A 14,162-nucleotide genomic window follows, 5' to 3' on the forward strand; every position below is an offset into this window, starting at 1 on the left:
CTCCCTTGGAATAAGATACGATGAATAAGTTAAGAGACTATAAAATTCTATTCTAATATGTCGTTCAGTGCCTCCATTCCCTCAGGTAAATGGTATCTAAACCCAGAGACTCGTTTTGAGTTGTAAAACTATATGCAGTGTTAAAGGCATTCTCTATTTCGCTTTTATAAGATCTCTTGTGACGTCGGAGTGAAAGGCAGACTATGTCATTTCCCTCCCATCAACACTTGATGCTCATATATTCTCCTCTAAACACGGTAGTCAAATTACATAAAACGACGGGCGACTGAACTTGTTGACTATACCCTTTTCCACGGATTGTGTTCGTACGCTTGAATCGAAACGGAGCTATGTATGGACCTATAACGTTCAATTGAATCCAAAGCATCTAAAATCAGGAGGGACCACTCAGACCAAAACAAATCGACCTCCCGAGCAAGCAGACACATTCATTAATTCACTGCATTAAACAACACAACCGGACAGACAATCTACAAGGAGTGCGGCCGCTTCATTGATTTCGAACTAATCTGCCCCGGATGTATCGTTTCCAACTGCTCACAGCAGCCTCCCGACAGGATGAGGTGAGGGGAAGTCGAGGATTATTACCTTTTGAATGACTGCCTCGCCACCTCCTTCGTCATCCTGACACACTCACGATTGGAACTGAAATCAATTCACTCCCCGTCACTTGTTCCTGCTTCTGCAACGGATATTTAAATTCGGAGACGAAGTAGGATTTTGAAGTTGATGAAAGGCTGTGATTAGAAAATGCAGTTTTACTAGTCTCAAATTTTTCGATAATGTGCGCAAATAATGATGGATTTCTCAAGAATATTCCGAGAGAGCTAGATACATATTTAAAGAAATATCTCACTTCAAAGTTTATTTGGAAAATGTTAAACATGTAATTTCTTATACTATGCAACTCGCAAAGATTAATTTAAATAAACAGTTTTTGATAAGCATATTTTTCTTTATTCCCCAACCCCCTTCGCAAAATTCGAATTTAATACTTATTTAAGACCTGCGCCTTCGAGATATTTATTGTGGGATTAGTCAATAGGTGTAGGTTCTATGGATCTATCTCTCTGTGAGACAAAATGTCCTGCTTAAGTTTGTGAGATTCTCACTAGTGTATTTCTCAGTTACTGTAGAAAGTGAGCAACCTTAAGAACTAGTTAGCGAATAATCGCTTAAGTTCGTGTGACAAGAAACAACAAGATGGAAGGGTAACCAACGCTTTATTATTCCAATAAGATTTAACAGAACTCCGTCTTGGAGTGTACAATAAAAGCCGACACTTGGGCTTGAACTTAAGAGACTAAGAAATAAACTAAAACTAAGATTAACCAAAGAGATATAGCCGAAGCTATCAAGATTCTAATCGAGTTGGCCCCTTAACTCTATTATATTAACGAAGCTCATCAAGGACCTGAGTACGGCCGAGCCTAATAACAGCTTTGAGAAAGAGTAGCCAAAAGGCAGACGCGCGCAAATCAGAAATCTGATTTTCTCTAACTCAGCAAGTAGACTTCGCGGTTTAAATACCGCTCCTCCTCAATAAGTATTCAGAGGGATTCCAAAACTACGTTCTGGCCGGAAGTAGCAAGTTGAAGTTAAGAATTTGACGGCAAAGGAACTTAAAATTTAACTGTTAATAAAATTAACATAATCCTTACATATAATGAAACGGGACATAGTCATATGCCTAAGACGATGCTAGTTTTCAAGTGTCATTCGAGGATTTCAGATCTAAAAATTTTCTCTCCAGGTGCTGGTTAAATAATTTTTCTATATAAAGGCATTTGTCACTTGTCAGCGGCGAGTTCATATGTGTTATTAAAGATTGAAAAAAAAAAAAAAAAAAAAAAAAAAAAAAACTTATTTGGTGAAAATGTTTATTTAAAAAGTAGTTGTCTTTTTTATTGTTATTATTAGGGGTTCTTTTAGCAACTCTGCAATTGATGATATTCTTATAATGTAGATCTTCAAATTGTAATGAACCTCAGGACCGTAACTTTAGTTCCTATAGCTCTAACAACAACTGAGCCATATAAATGTTTTCTTTAGATCAGGGATTCTCAACCGGTGGTAACCGTACCACTGCTGGTACGCAAGAGAAAAACAGGTAGCAGTCAAAGAAATAAAGTGTTCATAACTACTTTTTTTAACTACTTTAAAGTTTTTTTAACTATTAAATTCAAAATTCTCGAGAAGAAAACTGGTTAAGAAGACTGGTTAACTTAGGCTGAACCGGAAAAAACAATTTAAAGGAATTTAAAATAAAGGTGTTAAAATTTTGTTGCCTTTTTGCAAAACCTATTTGTGTGGACAAGTATTTTCTTCCATGCCGTATTTGGAAAATAAATACAGAACAAAATTAAAAGTGGATCCTAATTTACGGTTAAAACTAAGTGAAATAAAACCAGACATAAAGAAATTGAACTCTCTTAAGCAGGCCCAAAATTCGCACTAAACTTTATTAGAATTAAATTATTATAACTTAAATTTTGATATTTAAAATGGTTACCAATTTTTAATCGAATATTTTTATGCGTGCATATTTAGCACGCATAAAAATATTCAACAGGCCAATAGGTTATGCAAAGCCTGTTGTTCAATAAATAGCCAACAGGTTATGCAAAGGGCAAAATATAATGTTTTTTTAATATTTGAAAAATTGAAAAATAAACATTGTAAAATGGAGTGGTGGCACTAAAGTTTTTCAATTTTTGTTAGATAGTACGTAGTTTAGATAGCATTACACCAAAGGTTGAGAACCGCTGATTTAAATCCATAAACTAGCGTATGATATAAGTCTACTCGTAATATCACAAAAGTGTTTCTACAAGTAACATAAATGTATTACGTATAACTTCGAAAACAAATCCTCGTTAAATGTCAACTCCTAGTTGAGGATTAAAAGGATTACTTCAAAAAACAAAGTTATGCTTGTTTATGAAAAAATTATTATTGCAAATGATTACGTAAAACAAAACTGTCTATGGAAAATATATGAAAAGCAAAGATGGATGGATGGATAACAGTTCGGAGAACAGATGGCATCCTAACATTCAGTTTCTTTTAATACACAATAGTATGTAATTAAATTATACCAAATTTGGGACATACATGTTTTGTACAATAAAGTAAGAAAAGTGACACAGAAAAAAAGTCCAATGAGGTCTCGATAAAAAAAAGTTGTTCTTGTTCATAAAAAAATTATTTTAAATGATCACGTAAAATATAACTGTCTATAGAAAATATGAGAAAAGAATTGCACGATGGTACAGTCACTTTTATCCACAACAGTATGCAATTAAATTATATGGAATCTGGAACATGCAAGTATTGTACAATACAGAAAAAAAAACTGTTAACCAACTTTCTTAGATGAGTATCAACTCAGGAACATTGTTCTTTTGAGAAATGTATAAAATTTTGTGAAGAGTTTGTCAAATTATATTGAGAAACTGAACCTAAAAATTTATGAATTATATCAGTATAGTTCGTGTTCTAAATTTTATTTATATTTTATGAGTGCATCTGTAAGTGTATTTTATAGAAACTATGTTTTTAATTTTATTCCTAATTTAACATGTATAGTTACACAAAACAGTCAATAGATGGCGGGAGCTGTCTGCAAGATCTTGTTTTATGAATAAGTCTGTTTCTTTACTTTTTGTAGATGGCATCGGATTTGCCGCGCACATTATGCTTCAAACTTTTGCTTGTAGTGTTATAAAAATTCTATTAATATGTCTGTTTTTGATAATATCTCATTGGGAAATTTACGTTTTAATTGAAATGTATTTTTTAGTTTCTAAATATTGAAGGTATATTGGAAACAAATACTCTGATAGTGGACTCATTGTGTTTAAGTATTTTTTAAGGTTTGCAGAGGGTGTTAGTACATTTTTTAGACGACTTTGCTTTGCTATAAAATAATCGTCTGAATAGAAAATATTTTTCTAATTGCAACTATATTTTTGAAAGGGTAAATTATCATATGCTATTTGACAATTTTGTTTTTATGCAAAATGGTGCTTTTAAAGAAGCAATGGGCGAAAGGCTATGTTTGTGATTTTTCCGAAGAAAATTATTCGTATTTAGTTATTAAAAATACTGTGAATGCCATGATGTTTCGATATCTAAAGAAACGATAGAGAATATTGTCGATAAGAAAAGAAAATATCGTCAAAGTTTGGCCTCAAGGAGAAAAATTGTTCAAAATACGCATTCAAGGAAAAAACGGAATGTTTCGAATGTTGCAAACCAAAGTACTTTAATGTTAAAAGAAAATCTTCGAAGTCAAAGAGCAGTTGCATAATCATTAAAATGATCAATGTATACTGTAAATAAAGTGAATACTGTTGATTTGAACCTTAAAAAGGCGAAAAAAGATAATATTCATCGTTTTTCTCCACGACTTATCGCTGAATCATGAACGCGCTCCATAATTCTTTGTGAGAAACATTTATCCGAACTAAAATGGAAAAGTGTTGTCATAATAGATGAAACTTGAGATATACATTGAACATTACTGATAAACCTTACTTAAATGGTTGCAATAAAAAGAGATCCATTCATATCATCAAAGAGAAGGAAAAAAATGTTAAAACATGGTTCAAGATAGCTCAGGAAAGTTTTTCTAAGGGATTTATGATTACTGCTGGTTTTTCTAGTAAAAATAAATTAAAAATAAAGAGAGTGGAGAAAAATGTTAAGATCAACTTCCCATATAAAATACCTTCTCTTTATACACAATGGGATCAATCAGTAGAAGTTCATCAAGACAAAGCAAGCAGCGACAAATTAAAATCTACAGTTAATTTTCTGGAAAAAATGGAAAAAGAACAGGGTATCCCTATTAATACCCTACTAAATCCCGACATTCATATCCCTACTAAATCTCCTCATGTATTATCCACGGACGTTTGCGCTTTTGGACTTGTAAAAAGCGTATTGTCCAAACATCGACGTACAACCCTCCTTGGACTTTGGAAAGCTGTTCAAGAAGAATGGGATTAAATACCTCTTCCACTACTAAAAAAAGCTTTGTTGTCTTTGAAATGACAGTGTAGAAAGATAGTAAAGATAAAGAGTTTTCAAATGGAATATTCAAAATAAAAAAATTGTGGAGAAAATATTTCTGAAAATACAATGAAAATAATTTAAAAATGTGTGAACAGCATTTGTTTATTAAGGGTCTGTTCAGAACAACCGTTGACGGGTAATCTCGGCGTAGTTCTAATTTCGGGTTTTTTTTTTTTTTTTTTTTTTTGACTGCCCTTCCTGATATATTTCAGATTTTTTTGGTCATTAAAACTTAGTAATCTTCAAAGGTTTTTTTTTTCTTTTCTCAACTTCATCTTATTTTTATATAAATGATCCGAAAGATCCGAGATTCAAAATGTTCGAGAAAATTTTAGGATTCGGATTCGAGAAAATTTAGAATTCATTCTACCTGCATTTTGAATCTGGGAATCTGCTCCGCATGAATAACGATGTGCGATCATGACGTAAAGTTTCTGCAGTTTAGCGTAAATTTGTCTTCAGATTTTTCAGAATTTTAAAGAAGGATCACGTATCATTTCAAGTACTCTAAAATTTAATTTGTTTTTCTATTTTTATTTCTTGATAGAAAGGAATGATATTGACTCTTTCTCATAAGTCATAAACATGTCATTTAAAAGTGCTGAGAGCAGCTATTTTAAATTAAGCTTTCTCTTAATTATTTACTATGAATATTTTCCCCGTTACCTAACAATAATTGAATTTAACACTAAACACCTTTCATCTTCACTCGCGTTATAATGCATCATTGAAGAGAAGCGAACGAAATATAATTAACGTACAGAGGATAAAGAGTCTTAGCGGATTATGAACTTCTAGTACAGCCTTGCACAAAAGTTTCAACAGCTTAGTGTTGAATCGTAGTTCTGTTTCCTTTATTTATTATTACACTATACGATCATAAGCAGTTAGTTATTTTAGTAATGTCCTTATCATAACATTTTAGAAGAAATAGATTTAAATCTAAATGCATCAACTATTTAAATTTAAATGCATCAACAGACTGGAAAAGTCCTAAAATAAATTTCTGAAGCAAAATTGTGACGTTATCATTTATTAATATGAAGGTTACCACCAAGAGGGTTAGAATAGATGTCACAAAAGCCTTGATGTCACAAAAGTGAAGCCAAGGAAATGTCAGCAATGTGACGTCACTACTTATCATGGCCGCCATACAACCTACAGTTAAGACTATAGAACATATTGTTAAATAAAATTACATTGACTTTGAGAGCAAGTAACAATGTCCGCAGGCTCAGAAAAGTATCTTTAGGCATTATTTACATAAAACACCATTGAAACTTCCACATCTTCCACGCTTTACCAAATATACATTTGTGTTATAGCTACCATTTACACATCTTAATATACCTAAATTTGATTAAATTAGAACGGGTGACTTATAAACGTTCAATGAATAGCTAACACGTAGACAATACCGATTAGAATATAAACAAAACGAACTAGAACACAGTCTATGGCAGAGATCATGATAAGTCGTGACGTCATACCGTAACGTTTCCTGGCTTCATTTTCATTGCACGGGACATACGGGGAGGCTTACTCCATTTACTTTAACCTCGTTGGTTGCCACGCTTATACAGAACAGTTGGATAACTCTGACAATGTGGCAACTAAGGAATTGTTCGCTGGAAAAGTAAACAGAAGATGCATTCCGAAATCGAACATGCAAGATTTCTTTAGCAATATTAACTCGTATATGAGCATGAGACATGTGACGTTAATTTAGAATATTTAAATTTAATAATTACCTAATAATTAATTATCAGATTCAGATAGCCTTAATATCCGTATTTAGGAAAATAACTTTACTTAAATTGATTAATTTAAAAGTAAGCATTAATTAAATCTCTTAATTAAAATTAATCAATAGAATTTTAATTCAGAATATCTGAATTTTAAATTTTAGAAGTTTAAGGTTAATATCTTGAAAAACGTTAACGTTAAGAGCTATTGTGAAGATTTTTTTGCTCTTTCAACTTTTTGGCAGGTGGTGGCAACCGTGTCGAATGGGAATTATTATTTTAAGTATGTTACAGAGTATTCATAGGTTAGTAATTATTTTAAGTATGCTACAGAATATTCGTTGGTATTATTGTAGCATGCTACAGAGTTATTCGTTGGTTACTTTAATTGTGGCAGAGCAATGGAAGGATGTCTGCATAAGAGGAGAGAGGCTTCGTGGAGGACGTTCCGAGGGAAACTGGCTCGTATGCACGTTACACAGCAAGAAAACCACGGAAGCGGCCATGCAGCCAGCCCGTTCGTAGGGATTCGAACCGCAGACCGAACTACCAATATTCAGCAACTTTACCGCTCGGTCGCTGGTGGGCTAGTATGCTACACAGAACAGGAATATTCGACATCTATAAAAAAGACTGTTTCGAAGTAATAGATATGTTATACAATTAACCAAATGAAATGGATTATAATCTTCCTATATTTTACAAATATTGTTTTTTTTTTTTTTGGGTTTTTTTTTTTCCAATGCAATGTGAACAATAACAAATGTAACCCAGTCCATTAATCCATACATGGACGGATGTGGTGGTCTCTTTATTATAGAGGCACCTAATAGGTAGGCCACCATCGCCTTTCCTATGAAGGGACGGACAGTTACAACCATGCCTTCTCCGGGATTCGAACTCAGGCTCTTCGGCATCATCGCAGTCAGCTTCCCTGACCTGAGGAGGCTATTTTACAAATGTTTACAATGGAGATGATTTTAAACAAGCAATAGGGTTCTAACGGAGAAGTGATTTTACAGGCTTATTTACCCCATCGAAGCAGCAAAAATCCTTTGCAGCAGTGCTCTAATATTGTAGCAATCCTTTGCTGCAAAATGCAGCAGCGAAATCCTAAATGAATTGCAGTAAATGGTTAAGACTCTTAAGACAGGCGCTATGATGCGATTGAAGCACGTGTTCGCTAGCGCATGTACATCAAATTCCAGAAGGCGCAAAATATGGACTGATTAACAATTGTCTCAACCCTCACAGATATATATTAAGTTTATTAAATGATTTTATAAATTTATAAATATTGTGGGCCTCCTCGCCAGGTTATTACGGTTTGCGGACGAATGCGAAATGCTACAATTTGCACCGTTGGTTTGTTTATATCTTTGATCGTTCTCAAAGTTTCATGGCAATTCTTGTCAGAAAGTTCGATAGGTTTCCGAGTAAATTGCTTCTAACTGTTTTAACTACATCTGTACCATATCGCAAAGTACATGAAATCTTTTGTTGGGTACTGGATAAAAAATTTAAAAGTTTACTCAGCATATAAAATTACTTACCTTCGTGAAAATTGTATTTGTGATGTATGTCCAAATTCCATCCACCAATGTCCGAAACGCTCATATCATGACCACTAACTTGAGTCGTCTGTACTTCCCAAATGATCTTCATGCATGACGCATATTCGTACCCCACGAAAACTGCAAAATTTACAGTTATGAGAATACAAATCACACGAACAATCCTACATAGTCTGCGAATTCATGAAAGAATGTAAAATATTTTGGCATCATATATAATGAAAATAAAACCTGATGTGGACATGACATCCTATCAAAAATTGAAAGGTATAGAAAAACATAAAACCCCAAATACAGTTAAAACAATTAAACAAAATTTTTACAATTAAACTTAGAATTTCTACTCAAACACAAGCAATTCGGCCAGCGGGAAAAAAGGCAGATTTTTTTGGTTCACAAAACCGAAAGTTTGCTTTCAGTTTTGTGAACTTTGTGATGAAAGTTTACTTTCAGTTCCACTCCGCCAAAACACACTGAAGGTGCAGAAACTGACTTAATTAATCATTCTGCTAATTGTCAAATGTAAACAAATATAGCTGCTAAGTTAGGCTTAGCCACACTTAAACAATATTTAAATTATTAATTCTGCAATTATTGCATGCAGATTAATTAAAGACATAGAAACCTTAACCAGAATATAACAGCAATATAATTTAATCATTTTAAAGCAAAAAATACACAATTTACCAATATATAAGAATAAAAAATCTGAGCTCACCGAGCCGAGTAACAGAATGGGTACACTTATATTTATATACTTTTGGTGAGCCTGATAGCATCCAAAGAAGGATGTGCACAATTATATTTTATAGCAAGCTTATATATAAAATTTCAACGTTTTAAGGCTGCTCGTTTTTGAGTTATGCGAGATACATACGTGCAGATGCGTACATAGATACGATACATCTTACGTGTTCTTTGGAAATATCATTCAGAAGTGAGATTTTCGACACAAATTTGTGTCATACCTAAATATATAATTACTAGAACGTGGAAGATATTAGCGTTACTTAAACCGCGAAAATAAGTAAATTTCTTATCAAACTGGTAAGAAAAGCCCTGGGATTATGATAGTTTGCTTTAGCAATATTTAGTAAACAGTAAATCCTTCATAGGCATTAAATGCTTGTGGAATCATTAGAGATTTTGATGCCGTAGACGTGAAAAATGTTCTTTTTGAAGTTCGAACTTTGGTTTTGTCGAATACGCTTCTAGTATTCTTCAAATTCCACCCCGAAAGCATGCGGAAAAAAGGGAGAAAATACTTTATACGCTTCAGTTGTACTGTAGAGTGATTAGGTTATTTCGCAGCAAGAGACGAGAAATGAGCAGTCCCTTCGCCGGGACTCGAACCCAGACCTCTAGATCACGCGCCGAGTGTGTTATCATTACATTGCGAAGGTATGCAGAAAGAAGGGAGAAAAAGCCCTTTTAAAGGACGACTGGGGATTAGGCTACACAGTCGCCAAATCCTGGGGGGGGGGGTTTAAGAATGCTCATTCATCAACATTTTTTTAGCTCGGGCGCTACTGTAGAAGAGTCATTAGGTATTTTTGAACAGGAGACATGAAAAATGAGAATGCCTTCGCCGGGACTCGAACCTGGATCTCTCGAATACGCGCCGAGTATGCCACCGTTACACCACGAAGGCAAGCAGAAAGGAGGGTGAAAATACCTTATAGTAATTATGTATTTTTATATGTATTTTATATGATTTTTTTTTTTTTTTTGTTTTTACTTGGCGCAGCCCTTGTTTGTCATAAAATCTTGTCGATTAGGTGGATGGGGCTGCGCCTTATTTGTCCTTATAGTACTACCCGGGATTCGGATGATACCCGAATAGTCCGCCCGGATGTCCGGACCCTGCTCTCTCCTTATAGTACTACCAATTAACTTAAAAGAATATCGAATTAATTGTTTCGCTCTCATTCTACGCACGGCTTACTTGTGAAAAATACTATAACCTAGTCTAGAAAATTCTTCCATTTCTGTTACTAAGACATAAAGCTTCTTTACTGATCCAAGATTCGAATAGACTTATCAATGTCTTTTCGTCGAGGAAAATTCTTGAAAAACACTTTCTTTCGCAAAATAATCCGATTTTCTGTTTTCTGCAATTCTGACTGGCCATTTAATCCGAAACTGTTGAGCATTCCCTTTGTGTGCATACCTTTTCTGCTCTAAAGTGTTTATGGAGCGATCGGTACTCGAGAGCTGTATGATTTGGAAGGATTACTATGCTCTGAAAAATATTGCCGCCGGTGTTAAGGTAATCATCTTATTAACAAATGTGTTTAAAGGTACCCTTTTGTAGAACTCTGTTGTTTGCTGCATAACAAAGTTCATTATAGTTCTTTTTTTGCCTGAAATTGTCGTCCTTTTGGAATTTTATAGCCGGTCCGAAATGAAGGAACAGAATGACGGTATCTATTTAAACATCTCCAGCTTCGACTTCAGGATCGACGTTGGAAGAAGGGCGTTATAACAAAATAGAATAGGATCTTTAGAGTGTAAAGCTAGGCTTATAAACGCATTTAGCACCAAGATCAGTGTTTCTGCCTTTGATTGCAAAACATTGTTCGAGCCGTGAAAGCTATATGAAGTTCGTTGCATTCAGATTTATTATAAGTGAGGTATTTGTACTCATATCCCACTTATAAATCTTAATGGAACGAATTTCGTACTACTCTCATGGCTCGAGCAATGTTTCTAAGGTATTTTCTCCCTCCTTTCTACATGCCTTCATGGTGTAAAGGTAACACGCTCGGCGTGTATTCGAGAGGTCGAGGTTCGAGTCCCAGCGAGGGCATTACTCATTTTTCACGTTTCTTACTTCTTCATGCACACCATTCAATGCCGCTGTCTAGCAGAACATAATTTAATCACTATGTAAGGGATGATCATCTTCTTTATGTGTAAGAGCTGAGGACGCCCGGGTAAGAAATGGAAAGTCCATAGTTCGAAACATATCAAGAGTTTTTCAAGTTTCCCGATACGGCATGTTGGAAGTACAAAATGAATTAAAATTTGGTGGCACATTTAACAGTACACAGTTTTGTTCATATATTATTTGATATGCCTCTCTCGTTCCAGTATATTTCCGTATTTTTCCAACATGTGTAATAAGTTGATAAAACGGTTTGGTGTATAACCGTATAAGCTGATTCTACATAAATAAAAAAGAGGTTGATGATCCTTTTACAGAAAGCCAGTGCTGAACACTATTATATGTTGCGTTTCATCTCTGATTTTCTTTTTTTTTTTTTTTTAGTAAGAAGTTTAGTCGCTGCATTTCTAATCACAGGGAAATGGATGGAATGGGCTATGGAAGTCAAACCAGTTGCGTAATTATCCCTTTCAAATGATACTGAATCGAGAATCTCATGAGATAAAATGCATTGAAATTTAATAATGGCGAATGCAAGTATAAAAGATTCCTATTACGGAGAAACGCATTTAAAAAATGCACACGATGTGAAAAATGAAATCATAACTATTCACCTTCCAAAGCTATCGTTATTCCTTCAAAACTGACAACTGATTATCTATCAGTGTCTTTGAAGATGCAGAGTTATTTATTCTGTTATTAAAAACGCCCTTTCTGTCATACATCTTTACAAATAAAAGTTAATATTTGTAATATTATTTGTTACATAAAACCCAGCTACTTTAGTACCATGAATTCGGGATAATATATGCAACAAAAGCCACATTAAAACTCACACAAACAAACCAGACACCTTGCTGTACAATTTAACAAATTAAAACATATAATTACGAGTTTGCCTGAAGTTCCTTACGCAATTTTTTTTAAACCTCTTGCAAGAGAAACGCAACGAAAATGATTATTTACTTCGATGGGGTAATTTGTACCAAATATATCTAATCGAAAGAACACGAGATAAAATAGCAGGCAAAGAGAGTGTCGAAAATGTGTTTTTCTCTTCATTCGAATCCATTTGGCTAAGTGAAAAGAGACGAATTGATTGTGGATTTCGCTCCCTCCTACCCCTCCTCTCCTACCATAGGACGCTTGGATCGAATAAACATCGTTTCATATGCGAAGTAAAAGACGTCCACATTTGTCAATAATGTGTCATGTCTCCCTTGACACAAGGCCCATCTTTTCAATCGACGTCTTGGAAACTGACTGTGTAATTACGATAAAAGCATCCTGGACCAGTGATTGTCTTTCTCTGGATCGATTCGCCTTGGAGAGAAGTTGACATCTAAAGGAAAGAAAGCAAAAGGAATATTTAATTCCCTGCACGGCATGAGTGCAATTTTCACTCTGTTAAGCCTTTAAGAATAATATTAGTTGTAACTCTCCAATCTTAAATGGCGCCTTTTGTTCTAGCTGCTCTATCTGGGTTTGTGATAAAATATCTAATGTGAGAAACACATGACTTCCTTGTACGGCCTACTAAATTAAGCACGTTTTCTAGTCCACCTCATTTAAACTTATTTCCTTGAATTTCATTACAGATATATTTCAGAATATGCAATAATACATAAAAATTGTAAACTACAGAAGAACATAAAACACCAAATACAGTAAAAGACATGATTTTCAGAGTTAAAACTAATTTCTGCGCCAAAACAATACCAATGGCAAAGAAGACCAAATTTTCAGTTTGAAAAATTGAAGGTTAACTTTTGGTCCCATGTGCGAAAGGAAACTAAAATTGGTGCTTAAATTCACTATTCTACTAAGAGTTTCAAACGTACACAAGAAGTGGCCTCGTTAGACCTACGCCACTTAAACTTTCAAACTGTTCATAATTCTGTAACTATTGTATTCACCTTAAATAAAGGCATTACATACTTAACCGGAGAATAAAAACAACATATTTCAACCACTTTAAAAGCAAAAAATGCTCAATTACAAATACTAAGTTCACCGAGCCAGGTGGACAGGGTGGGATAGCATATGCGATTGGTATGGACGATTGCAATGAAAACGGCTAACTAAATGTTACATAACTAAATGTTACAGAAGTCCTATGAACAAGTGACAAGTGACGGAGGACGCGGGCACTGTCCCTTTACCATTAGGTTAATCGGTATAGCACCGCGTCCACCCCTGTCTAGAGACAACACCAAAAAGAAAGTCCTATGTACAATATTTCAACGTTCTAGGGCTATTCGGTTTTGAGTTATGCCAGGGTTTCTTAAATTGTGGGTCGCGGGACTTGCAGCAGAGGGTCGCCAAACATTTTAGCAGTTTTGATATTTCTTTAACTTATTATAATAATTTTACAATTACCAAATATTTTTACACAATGTATCTGAAAATAGATAAAGATAAGACAATGCAGACAAAAACAAAAAAGTTTCGAGGCATTCTTTCTATAATATAAACGTTCGTTTTTCTTGCTTTGCATGTGACGCTGTCCTTTCGTCTGTTACTTTTTAAAATTTTCACATTGCTCTATGTCTTAAAATTAGAAATTAAAGTTAATGACCTAAAACTGCAATACTACGAGTATATTACAGTATAAGTGAAAAAAATTGACAGTTTCACTCACGCGCGTGTAGGATTTGCTCAATACTTAAGGGGTCCATCAAAATTTTTGTAAATATTATGGAGTCCTGGGGTCGCGAAAAAATATCAGTGATAAAAAGGGGTCGCGACTGAAAAAATTTTAAGAAACCCTGGGTTATGCGATATACATACGTATGAACAGATGTTAAGAAAAAATTCTGTTCTGAATCCATTTTAAATCCATTTTACAATCCGTTT

At 34.3% G+C, this 14,162-nt stretch overlaps 1 protein-coding gene across 1 annotated transcript in view; it reads right to left on the reverse strand.

Annotated features, from left to right (window-relative positions):
- Window positions 1-14,162, reverse strand: part of LOC118193542 (teneurin-m-like) — an 826,904-nt gene that overhangs the window by 70,525 nt on the left and 742,217 nt on the right. Inside the window, exon 20 of the mRNA XM_085808642.1 lies at window positions 8,399-8,539. Within this exon, the coding sequence (XP_085664768.1) occupies window positions 8,399-8,539 (141 nt within the window). The remainder of the gene's footprint in view (window positions 1-8,398; window positions 8,540-14,162) is intronic.

This window comes from Stegodyphus dumicola, chromosome 1 (assembly GCF_044657685.1).
Source record: "Stegodyphus dumicola isolate Sdum_Otavi_A_Nest chromosome 1, ASM4465768v1".
NCBI classification, from domain to species: domain Eukaryota; kingdom Metazoa; phylum Arthropoda; class Arachnida; order Araneae; family Eresidae; genus Stegodyphus; species Stegodyphus dumicola.